Raw genomic sequence first — 19,876 nt, 5'->3', positions numbered from 1 at the left:
CCACCCAGGCGCCCCAATAAATAAATACACATTTTAAAAAACATTAAAAAAAAGGAAGTCTTTTTGTTTCAGAAATATGCATATGCAGGGAGAAAACATCTGAAAGCCAAAAAGCTATTCTTCAGAAATACTAACAGTAGCTTTCTCTAGATGGATACAGTGAAGTGTTTTTGTTTTTTTTTTTTCTTTCTTTCTTTAAATAAAATCCTTCTTTGAGGCTCAATATACAAAACAGACAAAAACAGAGTCATTTTTGTGGGGGTAAAGAGATGATCCTGTCCACTCAGCCTTCTTCCTTGTCACAGGCTGCTGTGCAGTTTGAAAGCTACAATTCAATACATTCAGCTTACCCTACATACCATGTCAGAGCTAGAAGAGAAAGCAAAAACATATTCAATCTAACATTTATGTACTTATTTATTCAGCTTTTATTTTTGTCTTTTGGGCAACTATAAATTACAATCACTAGTACACCTGTAATTCTCTATAGTGTGTTCAACTAAAGAGTAAGCAAACACAGCATAGGTCAATTTAAAAGAAATCACAGTACTTCTTAGTGTAATCTGCAAAAGAGGGAAAAAGTCTTGGGCCCACTCCTTGGTAATAAATATCAAGTAACCATAAAAATATTCAGCCATTTTCCAGGTATTCAGGGAGGTTCATGCATGGTCCCAGGCAGAGAGCATCAGAGTTCCTCTTTGAAATATCCCAGCTTTGCCAATGACATCTCTTTTCTCAACTGCATAACTTCCCAAAACATCTGATCAACTATACAAATAGAAAAGGAGACACATAAATCATAAATTACCATCCTCATTATTTTTTAACTGTTTCACTGAGTATTTAACATTAGCTGAAATGCCAATTGGGCATTTCTGAATGATGTACCGAATGCCTCGACATTTTATTGCTATTTCAACAGAAACTTTTTCATGTTATTTGTGAGCATCCCACTTTTATCACAACTGTTTGTTAGATACATAGATGACCACGTTAGCCCAACAGAAGGCAGACACTTTCAGGGTCCTGAATAAATGGCAATCCTAGCGCCTTCATAAGTAATTACACTCAGTCCTCAATTATTCAAACTCATGGATCTTCTTGCTCTAGTTTGCTACATCTTGGCCATTCCACTGTTTATCAACACCAACAGAGTAAAACAGGAAAAAAAGGAAAACAAAAGACAGTCCAGAAAACTCAGTAACATTCTTTGTAATAATAAGAAAGGTTTTGTATATGGCTCAAATTAGAAATAAAAATAAATGCAAAGGTTGATCTGTAAATTTCAATTATCTCTACTTTGGCAAGCCACTTCTGTAACTTGAAAAAAGTGGCTTTGTATTTCAGACAAAAGGTCTCCCTCTGACAGACACATCATCCGATTAGATTGATTTAGATCAGTGGTTCTCAGCTAGGGGAGATTTTGTCCTAAAGGGCACATCTGACAATGTCTGGATACATTTTTCATTACTGGCTTCTACTGAGTAAGGCTCAGGGATGGTATTAAACATCCTACAATGCACAATATAGCCCCCACAACAAAGAACTATTCAGCTCAAAATATTCATAGTACCAAGCCTCAGAAACCCTGCTTTAGATTTAGCTGCCCTAAATCCTTTTTGGCAAAAGGCACAGACAATTAACAGATTTTAAAATTAATGATATTTATTTGCTACAAACTCGCACAGTATATGATGTGTACCAAGTACTATGAAGTGGAAAAGTAACAGAAACCAGAGAAGAGACCACTCCTATCACCATCACCCCCACTACCACCCATGACCATTTCTTACTATTTTCATAAAGGAAATTATCTTTCATCTTCCCCAGAAAACCTTTTTTTTTATTTTAACGAGAAAAAAACATGGACAATTTAACTTAACATAAATCATCTGTTCTGTGGCTTAAATCCTATGATCTACCAACAGGTTTTCAAAAATATTTCAATTTTATGAAAAGTCATAAAAAGTACTGTACAGTTTAAAGGCTTTGCTGCTCAGGTTGAAATTAAACATTAATGAGAGGTTTCACCCTCATTCTTTTAGGCATTAAAACCTAATTATATGGGATTCTAAATCAGTATGTCTCTTCTCAACATACCAGAGCTTTAGAAATACTAAACTAAGTTTTTATCAGCATAACTAACTTTTCCACAGAATTAAGAGTCACTGGTTTACATGACCGAAAGATAATACGTTTCTTCCAGTTTTTAAATATAAAAATATTTTCAGTGCCTAAAAAAAATATGAGTAGGAAATTCCCCTAACAACATCGAATACAAAATGGGTATGGACTCATCCCTAGCTTAGTATTTGCTATTTGTTTTAAAATAATCACATGTACTCAAGAAACACTGCTTTAGAGCAGTTGGGCCTTATTCATTTTTATGCCTGGCATTTAAGACACTTGGCTACAGAATCATCAGTAATCATGAAAGACTGTATTAAAAGTATTAAAACACTTGCATGATGTTGGTTCTCCTGAATATATCATCTACGTGTTTCTGCTGATTCACAATACAGTAATCTTTATCCCATTCAGAACTATCTTCATGACTGCTTTATTAATTCATACATAAAAGTAGGAAATATACAAAAAAATTATTGTTAGATCCTCATGGTTTCCACCAATTAAAATAAATCTGACCATGTCTAGAGCTTGAATAAAAATGAATTTATTATTGAATTGAATAATAAAAGTGAATTTATTATTGAATTGAATAATAAAAATGAATATTTTTATTTCTTAGAGGAGTAAATTCAATGAGCTAATTACTAGTCCCCTCACATTTACCATATGGTTTATCATATATCTCTTAAGAGTTATAACTGATCCTGCTTAAAACTCAAAATTGGAGTAAAATGAGGCAAATACAATGATTGAATCATTTTAAGAGACATCAGTTTCCAAATTCTCCACACATTAGAACTGTAAGAGCTTCAATATAAATGCACCAATAATAAAACTTGAGCATTACTACTATGTTCTATACTTTTTGCTGAAGTCTTATGTAAACATTTTATAACCAATTAAGAACACTCACCATCCTGCTGTTTCACGAGCCCCTGCTGAATATATCGAATGTATGTAAAGAAGTTACATACAGAGGTGATCTAGGCCAAAAGGAAAAAAAAAGTCATTAGTCAAATGTCCTATCAAAGCGAGCTTTATTAAAATTCATGGTTAAGTTACTTACCCTGTATCTGCAAAAGGGAGAAATATAGTAATAGTTGCTTGAGTCCCCTAATTTAATTCTGTGTTTACAGGACTTACTCTGGCCAGTTAGAGCACATTTTCTGTAAAATAATGACAAATTTTAGTTTGTTGTTTTTTTAATTAAAAACATTTTGCTCCTATCTTCTGTACAAGTTTTACATTTGCTAAGACAACAAATATTTCAGACCTGTGTATCAGGCACTGTTATAGATGCTGGGCTATCATGATGAAAATGACAAAGACCCTGCCCCCTTGGGGCCTACATTCTAACATAAGCTCAACAACAGAACGTTCACCATGGTTTTCCAACAGAAATTAATGTTTCAAATATATGTCCTATCCTGAAGCAAATTTACAAATGAGTAACCAGCCACAGGGCAGTTCTGAGTTTCCCATCAGGACTTCAACTACTTCCTCAGTTTCAAAAAAAACCTGATGATGAGTGTTCAAGTCTCAAAACATGTTACTAAGACAGCTTGCAGGATAAGTTTCTAGATGTGGTACTTTTCAGTGGGTCTGGTTGCAGTATATGCATTTAATGTGGCTCCAGGCCTGAGAAATACAGAGGAACAGGCCACCTTACAAAAATATTGACCCTCAATAATTATACAAAGTACGCTATATTCAAACATACCATCCTTTCTGTTTGCATACCATGGACTCTTAAGGTTTGGTATGAAGGCTTTCCAGTTGGAATGAGGCTGTAAGTCTCTCGAGGATGGGACTGTATCTTATTTATCTTTAAATGCCAGGCACCAAGCATGTGCCTGGCATACAGCAGACATTCAATAACTGCTGGCTAAGTGATGAGCCCCTGGTCACTGTACAGCTCAATACAATGATGCTGGCTTGTCTACCAGAGCAGACCTACAGCAGCCCAGCTGGTACCCTCCGAAGCAAGGACCATGGCTGAACACAACTACCACTCCCTCTCAAGGCAAAATGAATATAGTTGTAACTAAGATAAAGTGGCCAACATGTGAAATGACATTATAAATTATATAATAAAGAAAACTACGTTACACGAACATTAAATTTCAGCTATACTGTAAGAAATATGATACAAATGCACCTCCATATTAAGAAAACAAATGGAGAATGTGTACTTAAAATAGGATAATTTTGGAGATGGCCATTCCACCCACAAAAGAATTCTCATCTTTTCAAAGAGAGTTTGCCTCATTGCTCCTTTCTTAGAAAATTCCATGGGGTGCCTAGGAGGGTTAGTCAGTTAAACTGTCCGACTTCAGGTCATGATCTCATGGTTTGTGGGTTCGAGCCCCACATTGGGCTCTGTGCTGACAGCTCGGAGCCTGGAGCTGCTTCAGATTGTGTCTCCCTCTCTCTCTGTCCCTCCCCTGCTCACACTCTGTCCTGCCTCTCTCAAAAATAAACATTAAAAAAATTTTTTTTACTAAAAAAAAGAAATTTCCTTTAATGATCTATAAAAATAATTTAAAAATACTAATTACTAGCTTGGGAGGGATAGAAGATCAAGAAATTTCAGGCACAAGTGTCAAGAGTCCTTGGAACTGCCAAAGGGGTAATTTACACAAGAAGGAAAAGTTGCATTGAACTGATAAAAGTCAATTGATACACTACTCTTCCAGAAACAGACACACACCTGTTTGTCAAGTACTTTGATTTTGAAAGTGCTTTGCTAAAGTGGTTTCAAGTATCAACTTTTGAAATAATGACAGTGTTTCTTATCTCATTTATAAAGCCACCTGTGAACTGTCACAGCCAATACATTTTCATTTGAGGTAGGATCCAATGCCAAGTCTTCTTTTTTAATTTTTTTTTTTCAACGTTTATTTATTTTTGGGACAGAGAGAGACAGAGCATGAACGGGGGAGGGGCAGAGAGAGAGGGAGACACAGAATCGGAAACAGGCTCCAGGCTCTGAGCCATCAGCCCAGAGCCTGACGCGGGGCTCGAACTCACGGACCGCGAGATCGTGACCTGGCTGAAGTCGGACGCTTAACCGACTGCGCCACCCAGGCGCCCCCAATGCCAAGTCTTCTGACCTCCAAGTGCATTTTGTCAGCCTGCTACAGGACCTTGGTATGTCTGAACAGCTCTAGTCCCCAGATTTCAAACCCACACCTGCCATTTTCACTTGGGGAGGTCAACATGTCTATATGGAAACCTGACGCATCTCTAGCTCTTCTTTTCCCAGCCCCCACCTGAATCTCTTCCCTCCAAAATGCTCTTCAGATTTGTCACATCTTTCCCATCTACACACTCACCATTCTCTGATTTTTCCAGGCCTCCAATCACATGTACTTTTCTAAACTCAAATTCTACCCATGCTTCGAAAACCCAGATCAAATCTCCCCGCCTCCAGTAACAGCCCCTCATCACCATCACAAGACTGGTCCTGGCTTTCTCAACGTTCCTACAGCATGTGCCATTTACTTAGGGATTACCTTCACTACCTAGTCCAGGAGAGCCCTGGCTGGGGCCATACTGCACACTTCACAGAAGAGAGTATCTTCCTTAAGTTTTGTCACACGACATGCACTCCCAAACACCTGACATCTAACCCCACTGCCACAAGCACAATATCCCTAAACTATGTAAAGTGTTCCCTAAACCTGACATCTATAATTATTTTACCAAAACACTACATAAATTCGCTCTGATATGCTCATTTGTCATATGATATTTGCACATGTATAATATGTGTTCTATATAACGCAAGTAGAAATTTAAATTCTGTAATAAAAACTGCTATATGTTACATTTAAAATAAGGTACATATAGACCTTCAAAGCACAAAAACTGTTATAATTGATCAAGATAAAAATACTTTGGTGTTTGTTGAAAGAGTAGAATTTAGAAATGTAAATTTAGAAATTCAGAGGCCGCTGTGCTACCGGCACATGGGAGCATAAAACAGGACACAATGCTAGGTGGATGTGTGGCTCACAGAGCAAATACTTGACTAGGCACTCCCCACAAATAACTATCTGAATACTAACATTGTGTGATCCTGTTAAAAATGGCAATGTGCAGGGGCACCTGGGTGGCTCGGTTGGTTAAGTGTCTGACTTCGGCTCAGGTCATGATCTCACAGCTCGTGAGTTCGAGTCCTGCGTCGGGCTCTGTGCTGACAGCTCAGAGCCTAGAGCCTCCTTCAGATTCTGTGTCTCCTTCTCTCTCTGCCCCTCCCTCTCTCTCTCCCGACCTCTCCCTCTCTCTCAAAAATAAATAAACATTAAAAAAAATTTAAGAACAGCAATATGCACAACAGGAAATGAGAAGAAGCACACAACTCCTACAGCAGGCTTTAACACAGACCTACTGGTTAATCTCAAAAAGCCCTTTCCTCCTCTGCCTTCAAAATGACTCAGACAGGAGTCAATTACTGCTTTCTAGGAGCTTTCTCAGGCTTTCCAGTCACATATATACATTGTTCTGAACCACCAAGTAAGCAGCTTCCTCCAAATCTTTCCAAGTCACTTTGCAAACATCTATGCCAAAGGTTCTAGGTACCACTGGTTTCAGTCTTTCCTCCTCCTAGGACTGGAGAGAAAAAAGCCTGCTCCGCTATGAAATGTGGGAGTCTTACCTCTGAAGGTATATAATTGCCAAGTAGCTCTCATGTAAGACAGAACCGATTATTTACCAAAGTGAGAATCCTTTATACGACAGCATGAAACGGGAGGACTATTCAAGTCTTTCTGGTGTCCTGTTTTCATGCTTGATAAGACCTGGTCTAATACACTGTCTTTCCAAACTATTTTTAATGGCAACGTTAGGAAGAAATATTCTACACCAAAACCTACTACACACAGCTATTTGTATATGTATAACAAATATTCTGCTTATGACCCACTAAACTGATTTTATGATCAGTTAATGAGTCACAACAGACGGTTTAAAAAAATGTTTCTAACACTTAAGCTAACATATATGTATACTTTTGAATTAAAAGGGCTCTCCCTTTGATGCTACATTTGAAATGCTACAGCTTGCACTGAGGATTTGTCTTTAGTTGCACAAAATAGAAAACTAACAAGAAATTTAACCATTTAAAAGTAGGAAAACGAAATATTTACAAATGTAACATTTTTAAAACTCAGTGTTTTCTACAAGACACAGTTCTAAAAACATACTTTGGTCCTCCACATTCGACTGCAGAAGCTTTCACAAATCGAATAGGTTGTAATCCCACTGGTTCAATGCTTAGAGTATTGTTTTCCACAGCCTCCAGAACGGCTGAAGCCAACTTTAAAAAAAAACAGAAAGTATCAGAAACTATGCTGGCATAAAAATATTAAAATTGTATTCTATAATAAACTAATCTTCAAAATTATTCTTTCCCCAAGCTCTACTGTAAGCTTAGTCTTAGCCAATGAAAAAGAAAGAAACTATACAATCTTGGTTTGAGTATTTTTACAACTGAAATATTATTATGAAAGGCAGGCAATTCAGTTATAGCTAAGTAACTTACCTCATTATCTGGAAGAGAACTGAAAGGCATTAATTCCAATCTCTGTCCATCTCTTACCCACAATTAGCATCCACTATTAACACCACTTCAAGATGAATACCCTAATGCCTCATTTTGCTAAATTTATGCATATTTTTGAATACTAGTCATTCATAACACAGCAATATATACTAATTACAGCTATGTATTTTCTGAACTTGTACTTATGTGCACAAAAGAACTAGCTGAATTATCAAATATTAAATGCCCAGATGGAGATGGTAGCAACTGATCAACAACAGCTGAAACCAGCATGTTGCTTCAGTCTGGCAAGATTACTAATACGGAATATGGCCTACCTAGAAACAGACACAGAGACACAGTGAGAAACATACCTACATATCAAAAGTGTTTTACTGTTCATTTTAACTTCTCCTGACAAGTAAGGTTATAATTAAATCCTCTGAAGACTTAACATAAGACTCTTAGGATTACATTTCTTAGACACTGATTGACAGGATATTTATAGACAAACCTTCCATATGTACAAATTAAAACTGTGACCTGACATTGGTATAGTACCCTACATTTTAAAAAAGTTTTTGTATGTACTTAATTTGCTTCATTTTAACCTCTTAGCAACCCTGTGACATAGGCAAGGAAGGCATTTTTTTCCATTTTAAAGATGAAGAAACTATGATTTTTTTTATCATGTATACATAAACCTAATAAACACCTCAGAGTATAGAGAACTTCCCTTACCCTGAGTGTTGGGCTAAGTAAGAATCAAGAACTAATCCCTACCCCCAGTGCACATTTAATACTTCACTCCAGTGTAACTAACACTTCACTCTATGAATGATCCTCTGCTCAAATAAGCAAAGATGTTCAGTAACTGAATGCCAGGAAATTATCATGATCTTAATACGGAATAAAGAAAATGGTAAATCACAACATGTTAGAATAATTTATTTACATAATAGAAAACATACAGCATGATTTAGCAAAAGGTACAGGAACCACTCTAATGCATTCCTATTAAAATAAAAAAAATTACCTCACTTTTTGAGAATGTTAAACATGGAAAGATATCTTCCTGATAAATTTTGTCTAAGAAAGGACACGATCTATCCATTGTGGGATCATCCTTCCAAGATCTGAATTCATTATACAGAGATAAGTCAGCCTGACAAACCAAAAAAAAACACAAAAAAACAAAAAAACATAAAATAATCTTTTTAAAGGTACAAAACATAAAATCACTTTATAAAACTAAAACCTAATTTAAACATTACTGAAAAAGAAATCCTCCTCATTTAAAATAATGAATTCAACCATTCTTGATTAGTTATAATACGGTACCAACTTTCTTAAAAAATTCAAGCTCTCAAACAAATCCAAATGAGCCCTTTTCAACGGACCCACTATGGTGTCCAATGATGCTACCATTGTCTCCACCCCACCCCTCAAAAGTGCTGGAGTTCCTCTTAAGACACATGTGCACACTGCTCTGAATATAAAACAAATGAGAAGTCTTTTCTGAAAATAATCCAAAAGTAATCTGGAGCGAAGTTAATTAAATAAAGTGTTTGACTAAATGGAGACTGACTAAATTGTGAAACCTAGTTTGGATCAAAAGGGACACTAACTGTTCTGCTATCACCTGAAGTCACTTTCAAAAGAATTTTGAAAATGTTTCTTGTATAAGCAGCAGGTCTAAAAGCAGCATATATATACCCTCCTAAATTGACTACCGTAAAACATAACATTTATTAAGGCGTATTTTGCCACAGCAACATCAATGACTACTGTCTGAATTATCAACAATAATCCAGGCTGGCACCTGCCTCCCGATTCACTCTTCAGTTGTCCTTCGTTCCCCCTCCTCTCTTAAATGAACTGTTCCCCAAGTATTCTTCCCTCCAGATGCCCTCTACTCAGCTCAATACCACCTGTCACATACAGAGCCACACCTGCCCCCGGCTGCCCACTCAAGGTAGTGCCCCTCATCCAGCTCTAAGCCACTCTCGTCCAGAAGCACTGGACACACCACAAACGATACACTGACTACAGCTCTGGCCTCTAGGACAGCTTAATCACATGTGCAGGTGGTTTCCATGGAAGTAATGAAAGGCTGAGTCTGAAACCCAAGCTTCCCCACAGACTTTCTTTTAAGGTATATAACAATACTTACATTTCCAAATTCATTTTCTTTGTAAAGTCTACCCTTTAATGGACATAAACCCCAAAGCAGGTTAAGTGGTATTCTAAGGAAAGATTCTAGTTTAAAGGCAGTAACTTAAACTATTAAGAGCTGACCCTGTGCGAGGAACTACGGTAAGCACTTCCTAAACGCTTAATCCTCACAGCTGTGCAAGACAGACATTCTGCTCTTCACTGTTTTAAATTTTTTTTTTTTTCAACGTTTATTTATTTTTGGGACAGAGAGAGACAGAGCATGAACGGGGGAGGGGCAGAGAGAGAGGGAGACACAGAATCGGAAACAGGCTCCAGGCTCTGAGCCATCAGCCCAGAGCCCGACGCGGGGCTCGAACTCACGGACCGCGAGATCGTGACCTGGCTGAAGTCGGACGCTTAACCGACTGCGCCACCCAGGCGCCCCTGCTCTTCACTGTTTTAGAGGAAACTAGGGCTTAGAGAAAAAAGTAACTTGCCTAAGGTTACAAATCAAAAAACCAGTACAAGTTCAGATTCGTGTCTAAGTGACTTGACTGCAAAGTCTTGCATAATGTGTGTGCGTACACGCACGCCCGTGTGCTTTAAGTGCTTTCAGCAGATATGCTGCAAACATCGTGACTGTCACTTTTTTTTTTTTACAGAAACGTGGGCATGTTTCACTTTCTCTCCAACTGTTTTACCTTCTTCTAAGGCTTACACAGGTCAACTTTGTGTGTTTCCTTTGTCCAATAAAACTTTTTGAGGGGCGCCTGAGTGGCTCAGTCAGTTAAGCGTCTTGATTTCGGCTCAGGTCATGATTTCACCTTTAGTGAGTTAGTAAGTTCGAGCCCTACGTTAGCTCCAAGCCCACTTGGGATTCTCTGTTTCCCTCTCTCTCTGTCCCTCCCCTACTCATGTGCTCTCATTCGTTCACTCTCTCTTAAAAATAAATAAGTAAACATTAAAAAAAAAACCTTTTTGATAAGTTTTCACAAAACATTAGAAAACCGAAGATATCTACAAAGCAAAAAGTTGTATGTTACCTATTCACATCTTAAGAGTTCATAAACTAAGAACTTTAAAACGTTCCATGAGAAAACATTTAAATTTCGTTAGTGTAAACAATGGAAAACAAGGTATATAATCACACACACTGAGAAACTGCAGCAAAAATGCAAGTTGTACCAAGCAATTAAAAATGTTAATTAAATTCAAAGAAATTAAGGTTATAACTTAAAAAAGTTTCTTAAGTATTTCATGAACATGGATTTTAGATTCTGTCACATTCAGATCTGGCCACATATTGAACTTCTCTCTCACTAGCATCCTTTTTATTAATAAGTAAACAAATGCAATTCAATTAAAGTAAGTAACAACCCTGGTTATTCAATTTAGTAAACTCCTGGCTTCCATGCAAAAACATAACCAAATGAGCAAATACAACTTCTTAAAGATTAATGATGAACCTGAATAAAACAATGTAAAACAGAGCTCTAAAAAAGTGGCGGGAGGGACGGCTTAGTTCTATTTTTTGTTGCTTAATTATCTGAATTAACTCTAAGACTCAGTGAAAGAATACAAAATTCTACCTCTCCTAGAATTTAAGTAAAAACAATGTTCTGTTCAAGAAAATCACCTTATTTTCACACATTTCTTAATTCATATTTTGTTAGAGCATCCTACCAACAAATTCTGACCAGCCAGATCATTAAAGCCACCCACTCTGCTTTACATAAGACAAGACAGTTTGCTCCCTAAATGAAATAGCAAGATGAAGAAACTTACCAAGTTTCTAGCAGGTACTCCAAGGTCAGCCAAGTAGAGAATGGAACTGGAGATTCCCTGAAAGCAGCCAGCTCTAGATAAAGCCTCCCCCATCTTAATATTGCATATTTTGTACTAAAAGTTTTGCTGGCAAAAATCATAACTGACACGTCAGTGATGAGAATTACTAAGTATCAATAGAGTCAGAGGGGACAGTCCTTGACGCGTTACCTCTTTGCAGTCTTTTACAATTGGCTGTATCACACTGAGGTCCTGATGACTGCCGCTCATAGCGCTGCTTGTACTTTTATTTCTTGTATGCCCCCTTTTAAAAGGTGTCTTTCCACCTGGCAGAGGCTCTTGTGTGGGTGACGTTGGAGAACTGGACAATACGAGTGTCTTCAATGCGGCTACTTCAGCTTGAAGTACATCAATCTTGAAAAGAAATCAACATAGTCCCATACACTAAGTTTTATGACAGATTCAGCTAAATGTCAGCAGTTTGATCAAAACACTTTCCTTTCAAAGATGAATATAAGTTTAATTGGTATTTCTTGTGGACTAATAAAAAGTAAAACCAAGTTTTTTAATGTTTCTTACAGTTTAGATTCAGCTGCTATTCACAATGTTAAAGGAAATTTTTCAAATTATCAAAATGTCTAACACAAACTTCATGTGAATTTTGAAAATCTCCAAATAGAATAGTTTATGATTAGTTGTGGTTCATTCCTAAAATAATAAAATAACAGTTTGGTGGAGTTTTTTTCAGTGAATTAAGAAAAATATTAACTTTAAAATGTGATTGTCTAGTCCTTTTGAGAATACATGTGATTCACAAGACTTTAAATCCTTTGGTTCTAATATCAGTGAACCCCAACTGTTCACTATTAACCCTATCTGTGTAGTGGTTATTCCCTATTTTATAGTTTCCTGCAGTTTCCAAATCTTCTAAAATAAACACTAGTTTACAATAGGAACAAAAGCCAATCGATGTTAAAGTATCCTTAAAACAGTAATCACTGATTTCTTTGTACTTTTTTACTATGAAAGCAGCAAAAACTTACTTTTCCTTGTGCTTCCTTTAACTGCTTTTCTGCTGTTGCCTGCTTAACATTTGCTTCTCTCACCATCTTATGAGCTTCCTGAAAAAGGTGAAATCTCAAATTTCGGAAACGTATTGAGCATTTGTTTTCAAAAATCTCTCAAAAAGTATCTACAACAGTAGCAAAAATGTACTACCAACTTTTAACCTGAAAATGAAGTATTCCGTGTCAACTCCTGACATAACAACAGTCGTCTGACAGAGAAACTAGTAGGAGTTAGGAATAGGTACCTTCTTTTAGTACCAGTATCACTGAGGTAGCCAAGTTCAATCCTCCTGGTGAATGCTTGTGTAAAAAGACTGTGTGAAAGAATAAACATCCCACATGTCAAACCCAAATTCTCAGTGGTTAGGTTTCTGTAACTCGGGTCACAATATGCATACTCATGTTATTAGTCATAGCAAACATATACTGAAGGGACAGGTAAAAATATTAATACATCAATAATGCTGCAGTTTGTAGGAATGACAGCTGAAAAGCCTTAGGGCTTCCAATGAAAACATTCACAAAATGATATTAAGTGACAATTCTGTGCAGAGTTAATCTAAAAGGACAAATCAGAGATTAGCCTTTAGTAAGGTCTTAATTTTTTGTACAATAACTATGAAACTCTGGGTATTTAATTCCTTTTTCTTTTCTTATATTTATTCATCAAACATTTACTCATGACACCTTTTTGTGAGGTATTATTCCAGGTGCTAATAACCTACTGGGAAAAGAGACGGGTCCTTGTCTCTTAAGGAGCTTACATTCAGTTTACATTGTAATAATCAAATAAAATGTCCAAGGAAGAATCCTGGCTCTTATTCTAAGTGCAATATGAAGCCTTATGATCTTGTAAGGAAGACAGTCACTGATCTTTATTTTTAAAAAATTACTCTGCTGTATGGAATAATCCCATAAAGGATTAAGGATGGACTGGAACAGTACATAGGGTGCTTGAGATAATCCCCTGGGATTTAAAAACACATATGTTAGAACTACATTTTGCAGTTTATGAGAAGGATGAAAAGGAGAGAGAGAGAGAGAGAGAGAGGGAGGAAGGAAGGAAGGAAAGGAGAAAGGAAGCAAGGAAGGAAATCGGCTTCAAAGACATTTAATACATGTTTGACAACGGCATCCTTACTAAGTCTGTCAACTTTTCAGTGGAAGAGTAGACATTCTCCACATCAGAGTTGACAGCAGCATGCCCGTTTGTTCATCTGCTTTTCCAGTGCTGTAATGAACTGCAGTTTGTTTACATGCCCATAATATGAATTTACAGATCACATTAGCTTAAATAAGAGATGCTTTACTATCAATGCTTTATAATGAAATGAGATTAACTGAAAATCTTCCAAGCACAATTACGCTGGTTATCTTGTAACGAAGTCCTTAACAGCTGACAATTTAATAATGAGGTATGCATTTTTCTTTTAAAAATAATAAACGTTCCAGATTTCCTGAATTCTTCTGACAAGTGGCTGTCAACAGATCTCTATTTGGAAGATATTTTCAAAATAATAAACATATCTCATCTGACCCTTCAGGATAAGTGACATTTTAACTACAAATGCAAAAGTAACTCATGTGAAGGAGAGATTATCTGTTTAAATGTTTGGAAATGCACTCTGCCTTCCTTAACAGCAGACTATGCAATTTGGACCAAACTTCACATGGAGAATAAACAGAAAAGCTGGACAAGGACAAAATTTTTTTAAATGTGTCTGAAGGCATCAGAGAACTAGCAAAAGTAAAGAACTAGGGGACCAAGATCCAGGAGAAGATGTAAACCCAAAGAGAGCTGGAATTTGGGGTGCCTTTTCCCTTAGTGATATGAGGGATACAATAAAAGAGCGTCCCTGGGGTCCCAAATGGAAAGGTAAGAGAGCTAGAAGGAGGCAGAAGCAACAGCTAAAAAGATAACGTATAGGGTTTTGCAAGGTGACAAAAGACATCAAAAAGTAGCTTCAAAACAAGTTGGAAAATTTTCTATCACTCTGCCATTCTGAAAGCTGAAAAAAATGCAAGTATCAGGTACACCAGGAGTCAGCAAACTTTTTCTGTAAAGGGTCACACAGTAAGCAGTTTGGGCTTTATGAGCCATACGGTCTCTGCTGTAATACTCAACCCTGCTACTGCAGTGTGAAAGCAGCCACAGACAACACGTGGACAGTGAACGTGGCCGTTTCAATAAACATTTATCAGCACTGAAATCTGAATTTCAGGTTTCATGTCACAAAATACTCTCTTGATTCTTTTCCCTAACCACTCAAAAGTGTAAAAACCAATCTTGGCTCATAAGGCTGCACAAAAGTAAAGACAGGCTGTAGTTTGCAGACCTGATATAAACATTCATGTCTATACACTTCCAGAATTTGAAAACAGAATTTTTTTCCTATCTGGTTAGCAGTGATTCAAATGAAGGTGTTTTTACTCTTTCTTTCAAATAACATTTAAACTCAACATTTGCTGATTAATTCACAAAGACATCGTTGGTATTAGAGAATACAAATTCACTAGAGAATATTCTAGAAAAAGTTTCACATAACCAGGCATGGAACTGAAAATTCAGTATAATGATTTAATATAGAGAAAGATGTATTTCTTCCATTTGGATCCATGTATTTGTGAGTTATTAGCTGCATTACATTTAATTTAAAATATGGAATTTAGACCAGAACTTCATCTGAATCATAAATTGTTAAGATTAAAATTCTCTAGAACAAGGTAACATATGCAAGTGTACTACTTTCACTAAAAAAATATATACATATCACAACATATTTTAGTGAGAATAAAACATTTCTGTACTATTATAAAAAATAAGCATTTACGATTGAGTTGCTTTATAAACTGGTGTTTTATAATTTATATAACAATTTATATATATTAGTATATACATGTAATTTATAAGTAAGTATATATGCTTTTAAAACAGTGCCTGTCACATAGGTAATTCTCAATATTACATATCTTCATCATAATAAAGGTACATGCTCAAATTGTTCTTTTATAGATTGAGTACATGATCAAAAAATGTGGCATCTACTGGGCTAGGTAATAAATACTAATGGCTTGTAAAATACGGACAGTCTGAATGTGAGAAAAAGGAGAGTCCTCAATGATGACTCCTTTTCTGTGGCTTCAGACGAACAGAAGTCCCATTTATGATTTCCATAGTACTTAAAGTAAGGGTTGGGTTATGAATTTGAATCCCAACATTGCTCCTTAACCTCTTATGCCTCATTTTCCTCACAGATAAAATGACAATAATTTTCATTATATGCCTCATGGCATTACAAAGAGAAAACTAGGCATATTACAGACATTTACTAAAAGTGGTTGACAAAATGTAAAAAAAAAATAAAAGAAAAATCTTAAGGCTACCCCTCTTTTTTTCTTTGTAAAGCATTATTTCAACTGATTTCATTCTATATTATCTCAAAATCTGAGATACTAGGTGGGAATACATCTATATAACTTTAGAGTTCTTATTTTTGATAGTTTTTTTAAGACACAACTTTGCTACAAAGTATATTATATTCAAGATGATTCATACACAACAAACTCCTAATTTGAAGTTACATGTTAAGTTTACCAAAGTTGTACAAATTGTTTATTCAAAATAATATTTAATTCTTAAAAAACTATATGTACACATACCTAAAATGCAAGCAAAAAGCTTTTTCATAATACAATGGTAAACTGAGATCATGAAGGCATAATTAAAAAGACCACAGAAAAATGTTTAGCACCTTTTCACAAAATTCATAAATAACTGGTTTGAAGACAATTCTCTTCATTACTGAAATCACCTTTAATTAATGTAACTTCTTTCCCAGAAAGAATACATAGTATCAAGGTTATTAGCCATTGTCGGGTCAGGGATAGATCAGGGACCCAAAACCTTTTTTTGGTATACTTTTTCATTCATTGCAAAACCAGCATTTCTGTTCCTTCACATCCCACTATGGAGAGGGAGAAGTTTCTCCTGTTTGTTCTCCTCCTACTTCATCTAATAGAATATACATACAAGTGCAAACAAGAGGAACTAAGCAAGGCTAAAATTATGGGCAGGCACGTGAGAAACTTAACACATTTGCTTTCTTATCTGGTACCTATACATCATTATGAAATTTTTCTGGCCAGACAATACTGGATGAAAAAGTCTAAGGTTTCTGCATACCCCTTCTGCAAACAAAAATGTGACAAGTCCTATAACTCTTGTCTTCTAGAGCTTTAATTCCCCACTCTTCCCATCCTTACATTTATCTTCCTCTCATCTCTGAGGACTAGCTAACAAAAAATAATAATAGATCAGTTTTCCAATGTTCATGAAAGAAAATGATCCCAAAAAAGACAGAGGAGGGGCCAAAGGTGTGTGGCACAGAAAAGTCCACATCTGAAGAAACCCCCATTTAACCTGTTATGATGTTACTTACAACACTAAAAATGGTGGAGTATGCAAGTTGATAGATTAGGACTATCACTGCAATGACCATGCAAGTTAACACAAAAACGTGTTATTTGAAGAAAAAATACAAAATATATTAGGATTACAATTATGTAAGAAAATATGCATACCTCTAAAACTGAAAAAAATGTTGCATAAAAAAACAAAAACGGAAGAAATTTTTCTAAAATCTTTTACTACAAAGTTTTAAAAACAAATTTTTAGAGGAAAAAAAAGAAATTATTGATGTGATAATGACAGTAGTCATTCCAGTAACACAACAACCTTTCTGAATAAGGAACTTTTATCTTAGGGCCAACACTAAGTACGATGGTTAATTTTATGCGTCAACTTGACTAGGCCACTGGATGCCCAGATATTTGGTCAAACATTATTCTGGGTGTTTCTGTGGAAGTGTTTCTGAGATTAACATCTGAATTGGTACGTGAAATAAGGCAGGCTGTTCTCCATACTGTGGTTGGGCTTCATCCCATCAGTTGAAGGACTGAACAGAACAAAAAGGCTGATCCCCACGGAGTACAAGAAAAGTCTTCCTGCCTTCAAAATCCAAGTGAAACATCAGCTCTTGTTGCATCTCAAGCCTGTCAGCCTTAGGACTAGAACTGCGCCATCAGTTCTCAGGTTTCTCAGACCTGTGTACCTGGACTGTAACTACACCATGAGCTCTCCTGGGTCTTCAGCCTGTTAACTCACTCTGCAGGTTTTGGGAACAGCCAGCTTCCATAATCACGGGTGCTGATTTCTTAGATCGATCTCTTTCTATATACACATCTTATTGGTTTCTGTGTCTCTGGAGAACCCTGACTAATATGTCAAAAAACGCAAAATGACAATGTCAGTGGAACCCTTAATGAGAAACACTGCTAGAACTGGGCAGAAATTTTGGTCCTGTTGGCAGGAGGGAGATAAGTGTGGGAATGCATGAGCGGCTCAGTCGGTTAAGCATCCAACTCCTGATCTCAGGTCAGGTCATGATCTTGTGAACCCTGAGATCGAGCCCCATGTCAGGCTCTGTGCTGATAGCACAGCTTGGGATCCTTCCCCCCTCACCACCGCCCCAATCGCTCTCTCAAAAATAAATAAACTTAAAAAAAAGAAAGAAAGAAAGAAAGAAAGAAAGAAAGAAAGGTAGGTGAAGTGTGCCGTCTAACAAGTAGGTGTGCTTTCTAACAATCCTCAAACCATCACCTATCAGATAGCTACCTCAAGGGTTTCCCATCTTTGTTCTGGAGTCACATTGTAAGATTATCTTAAAGTAGCCCCTAAATACTTGATAAAAACAGAATTAAAATTTACAACCTTTCTTCCCACATGGGCATTTTTAAACAACCTGATTGATACTGGTAGCTTACGGTATCTTTTCCTTTTCCCATCATTTGAAATTGTAGACTCCATCTTAAAGATTTCATTTTTCAGATGACTTAGAAACTATGTAAAGCTAAGCATTACTTTTCCAAGATTCCCTCAAAGAACAATTCTATGAATATAAAAAAAGCAAGACGTTGCTCTTGGCCAAGACATAAATAGACCAACCTCAAACAGACTGGCTGTGAGCTCCTCCAGTTCCTGCCCGAGTTGATCTCGCACTTTAGAAAGCCTCTCACACTCTTCATCTTTTAACTTCAGTTCCTATGAGAAATTGATCATTTTACTTTGAATCTCCATAGTTTGAAGTTAGATTCAGCAGACTACATAATCTTTACTAATAAAATTACAAAATATTAATACTGTCCCCTCCTAAGGTTCACACTGAAAATGTTGATCTAGCACTTGCTGTGTGGAAGACAATGAGGCAAGTCTAAAGTTACAGATATTTCCAACTTACATATTTAAATTTTAATGTTTCCGTCATGAGACATACAAAGATTAAGATTATATATTATATGTGAAATACACAATTCAATAACTTCACTCTTTTTTCCCTTAACTGTTCTCTGAAGATATTTATTTCCATCCAGGAGGGAATTTCTTTAATTACGCTTATCCATCTCAGTAAAAGTTCAGTGTGGTTTTTTCAAGTTTATTTTAAAATTTGTTCACTTATAGATAACTATGTACCATATGGCAATTAGTCTAAAATTTCCATTAGTAGACTATACCCATTTAGCCCTGCAACCAGAAGTGAATGAAACATATTTGCATTTAAAACTAAGAAAAATGTTAACGACAAAATCACTTCCTAATATTTATACATGAGTTCTCAAAAGGTATCAAATAGATGTTTAAAAAATCTCTTATTAAGATGTAAATAATATGCAATTTTATATGCTGTCCTAAATTAATCTTTCAAATTTAGGGCTACATAAAATCCCACCTTCCTATATATTGGTCACAATTACACTAATGAAATAATGGATTTGTTGTGTTGTAATTGTGGTGGCAGCATAGAATCCCCCAAGGGCAACTCCTGAAAATCAAATATACCAACTGGAAGGTCAGAAGAACCCAATGAGTACACCTTCAACAAAACTACGGAAGGAAATCCCCACAAATCTTAGACTGTGAGAGAACGTGGCTACACTACCAACACCAAAGAATCAGCAGCTATGTGGAAGGGACAGCAGGAAGTGGAAGTGACTACAGAGGTATCATATGAAGCCTCAGAACCCAAAAATCATTACAAATACCCCAAAGGAGAGGACTCAGCCTCTCTGAAAACTGGGAGAACAAGTATGAGAATAAATGGAGAAAAAGGAAAAGGTTTTCATAGGCTCCAAGTTG

General features: G+C 36.3%; 1 protein-coding gene across 2 annotated transcripts in view; it reads right to left on the bottom strand.

The window, feature by feature from the left end:
* Window positions 1-404: 404 nt before the first annotated feature.
* RAB3IP (RAB3A interacting protein) overlaps window positions 405-19,876 on the bottom strand; it is a 46,684-nt gene continuing 27,212 nt past the window's right edge. For both annotated transcript variants that reach the window (XM_047066972.1, XM_047066971.1), the window contains 8 exons: window positions 18,689-18,784; window positions 12,661-12,738; window positions 11,828-12,031; window positions 8,712-8,840; window positions 7,338-7,450; window positions 3,197-3,296; window positions 3,044-3,113; window positions 405-768 (listed from right to left, as the gene is read on the bottom strand). In XM_047066972.1, coding sequence (XP_046922928.1) covers window positions 686-768; window positions 3,044-3,113; window positions 3,197-3,296; window positions 7,338-7,450; window positions 8,712-8,840; window positions 11,828-12,031; window positions 12,661-12,738; window positions 18,689-18,784 — 873 coding nt within the window. In that variant the 3' untranslated portion in view covers window positions 405-685. The remainder of the gene's footprint in view (window positions 769-3,043; window positions 3,114-3,196; window positions 3,297-7,337; window positions 7,451-8,711; window positions 8,841-11,827; window positions 12,032-12,660; window positions 12,739-18,688; window positions 18,785-19,876) is intronic.

This window comes from Lynx rufus, unplaced genomic scaffold, assembly GCF_022079265.1.
Source record: "Lynx rufus isolate CCGP_SWC_20201006 ecotype Redwood Valley unplaced genomic scaffold, mLynRuf1.p SCAF_7, whole genome shotgun sequence".
Classification (NCBI taxonomy): Eukaryota; Metazoa; Chordata; class Mammalia; order Carnivora; family Felidae; genus Lynx; species Lynx rufus.
The sequence above is the reverse complement of the archived record's forward strand: the minus strand, read 5'-3'. Positions and strand labels throughout refer to the sequence as shown.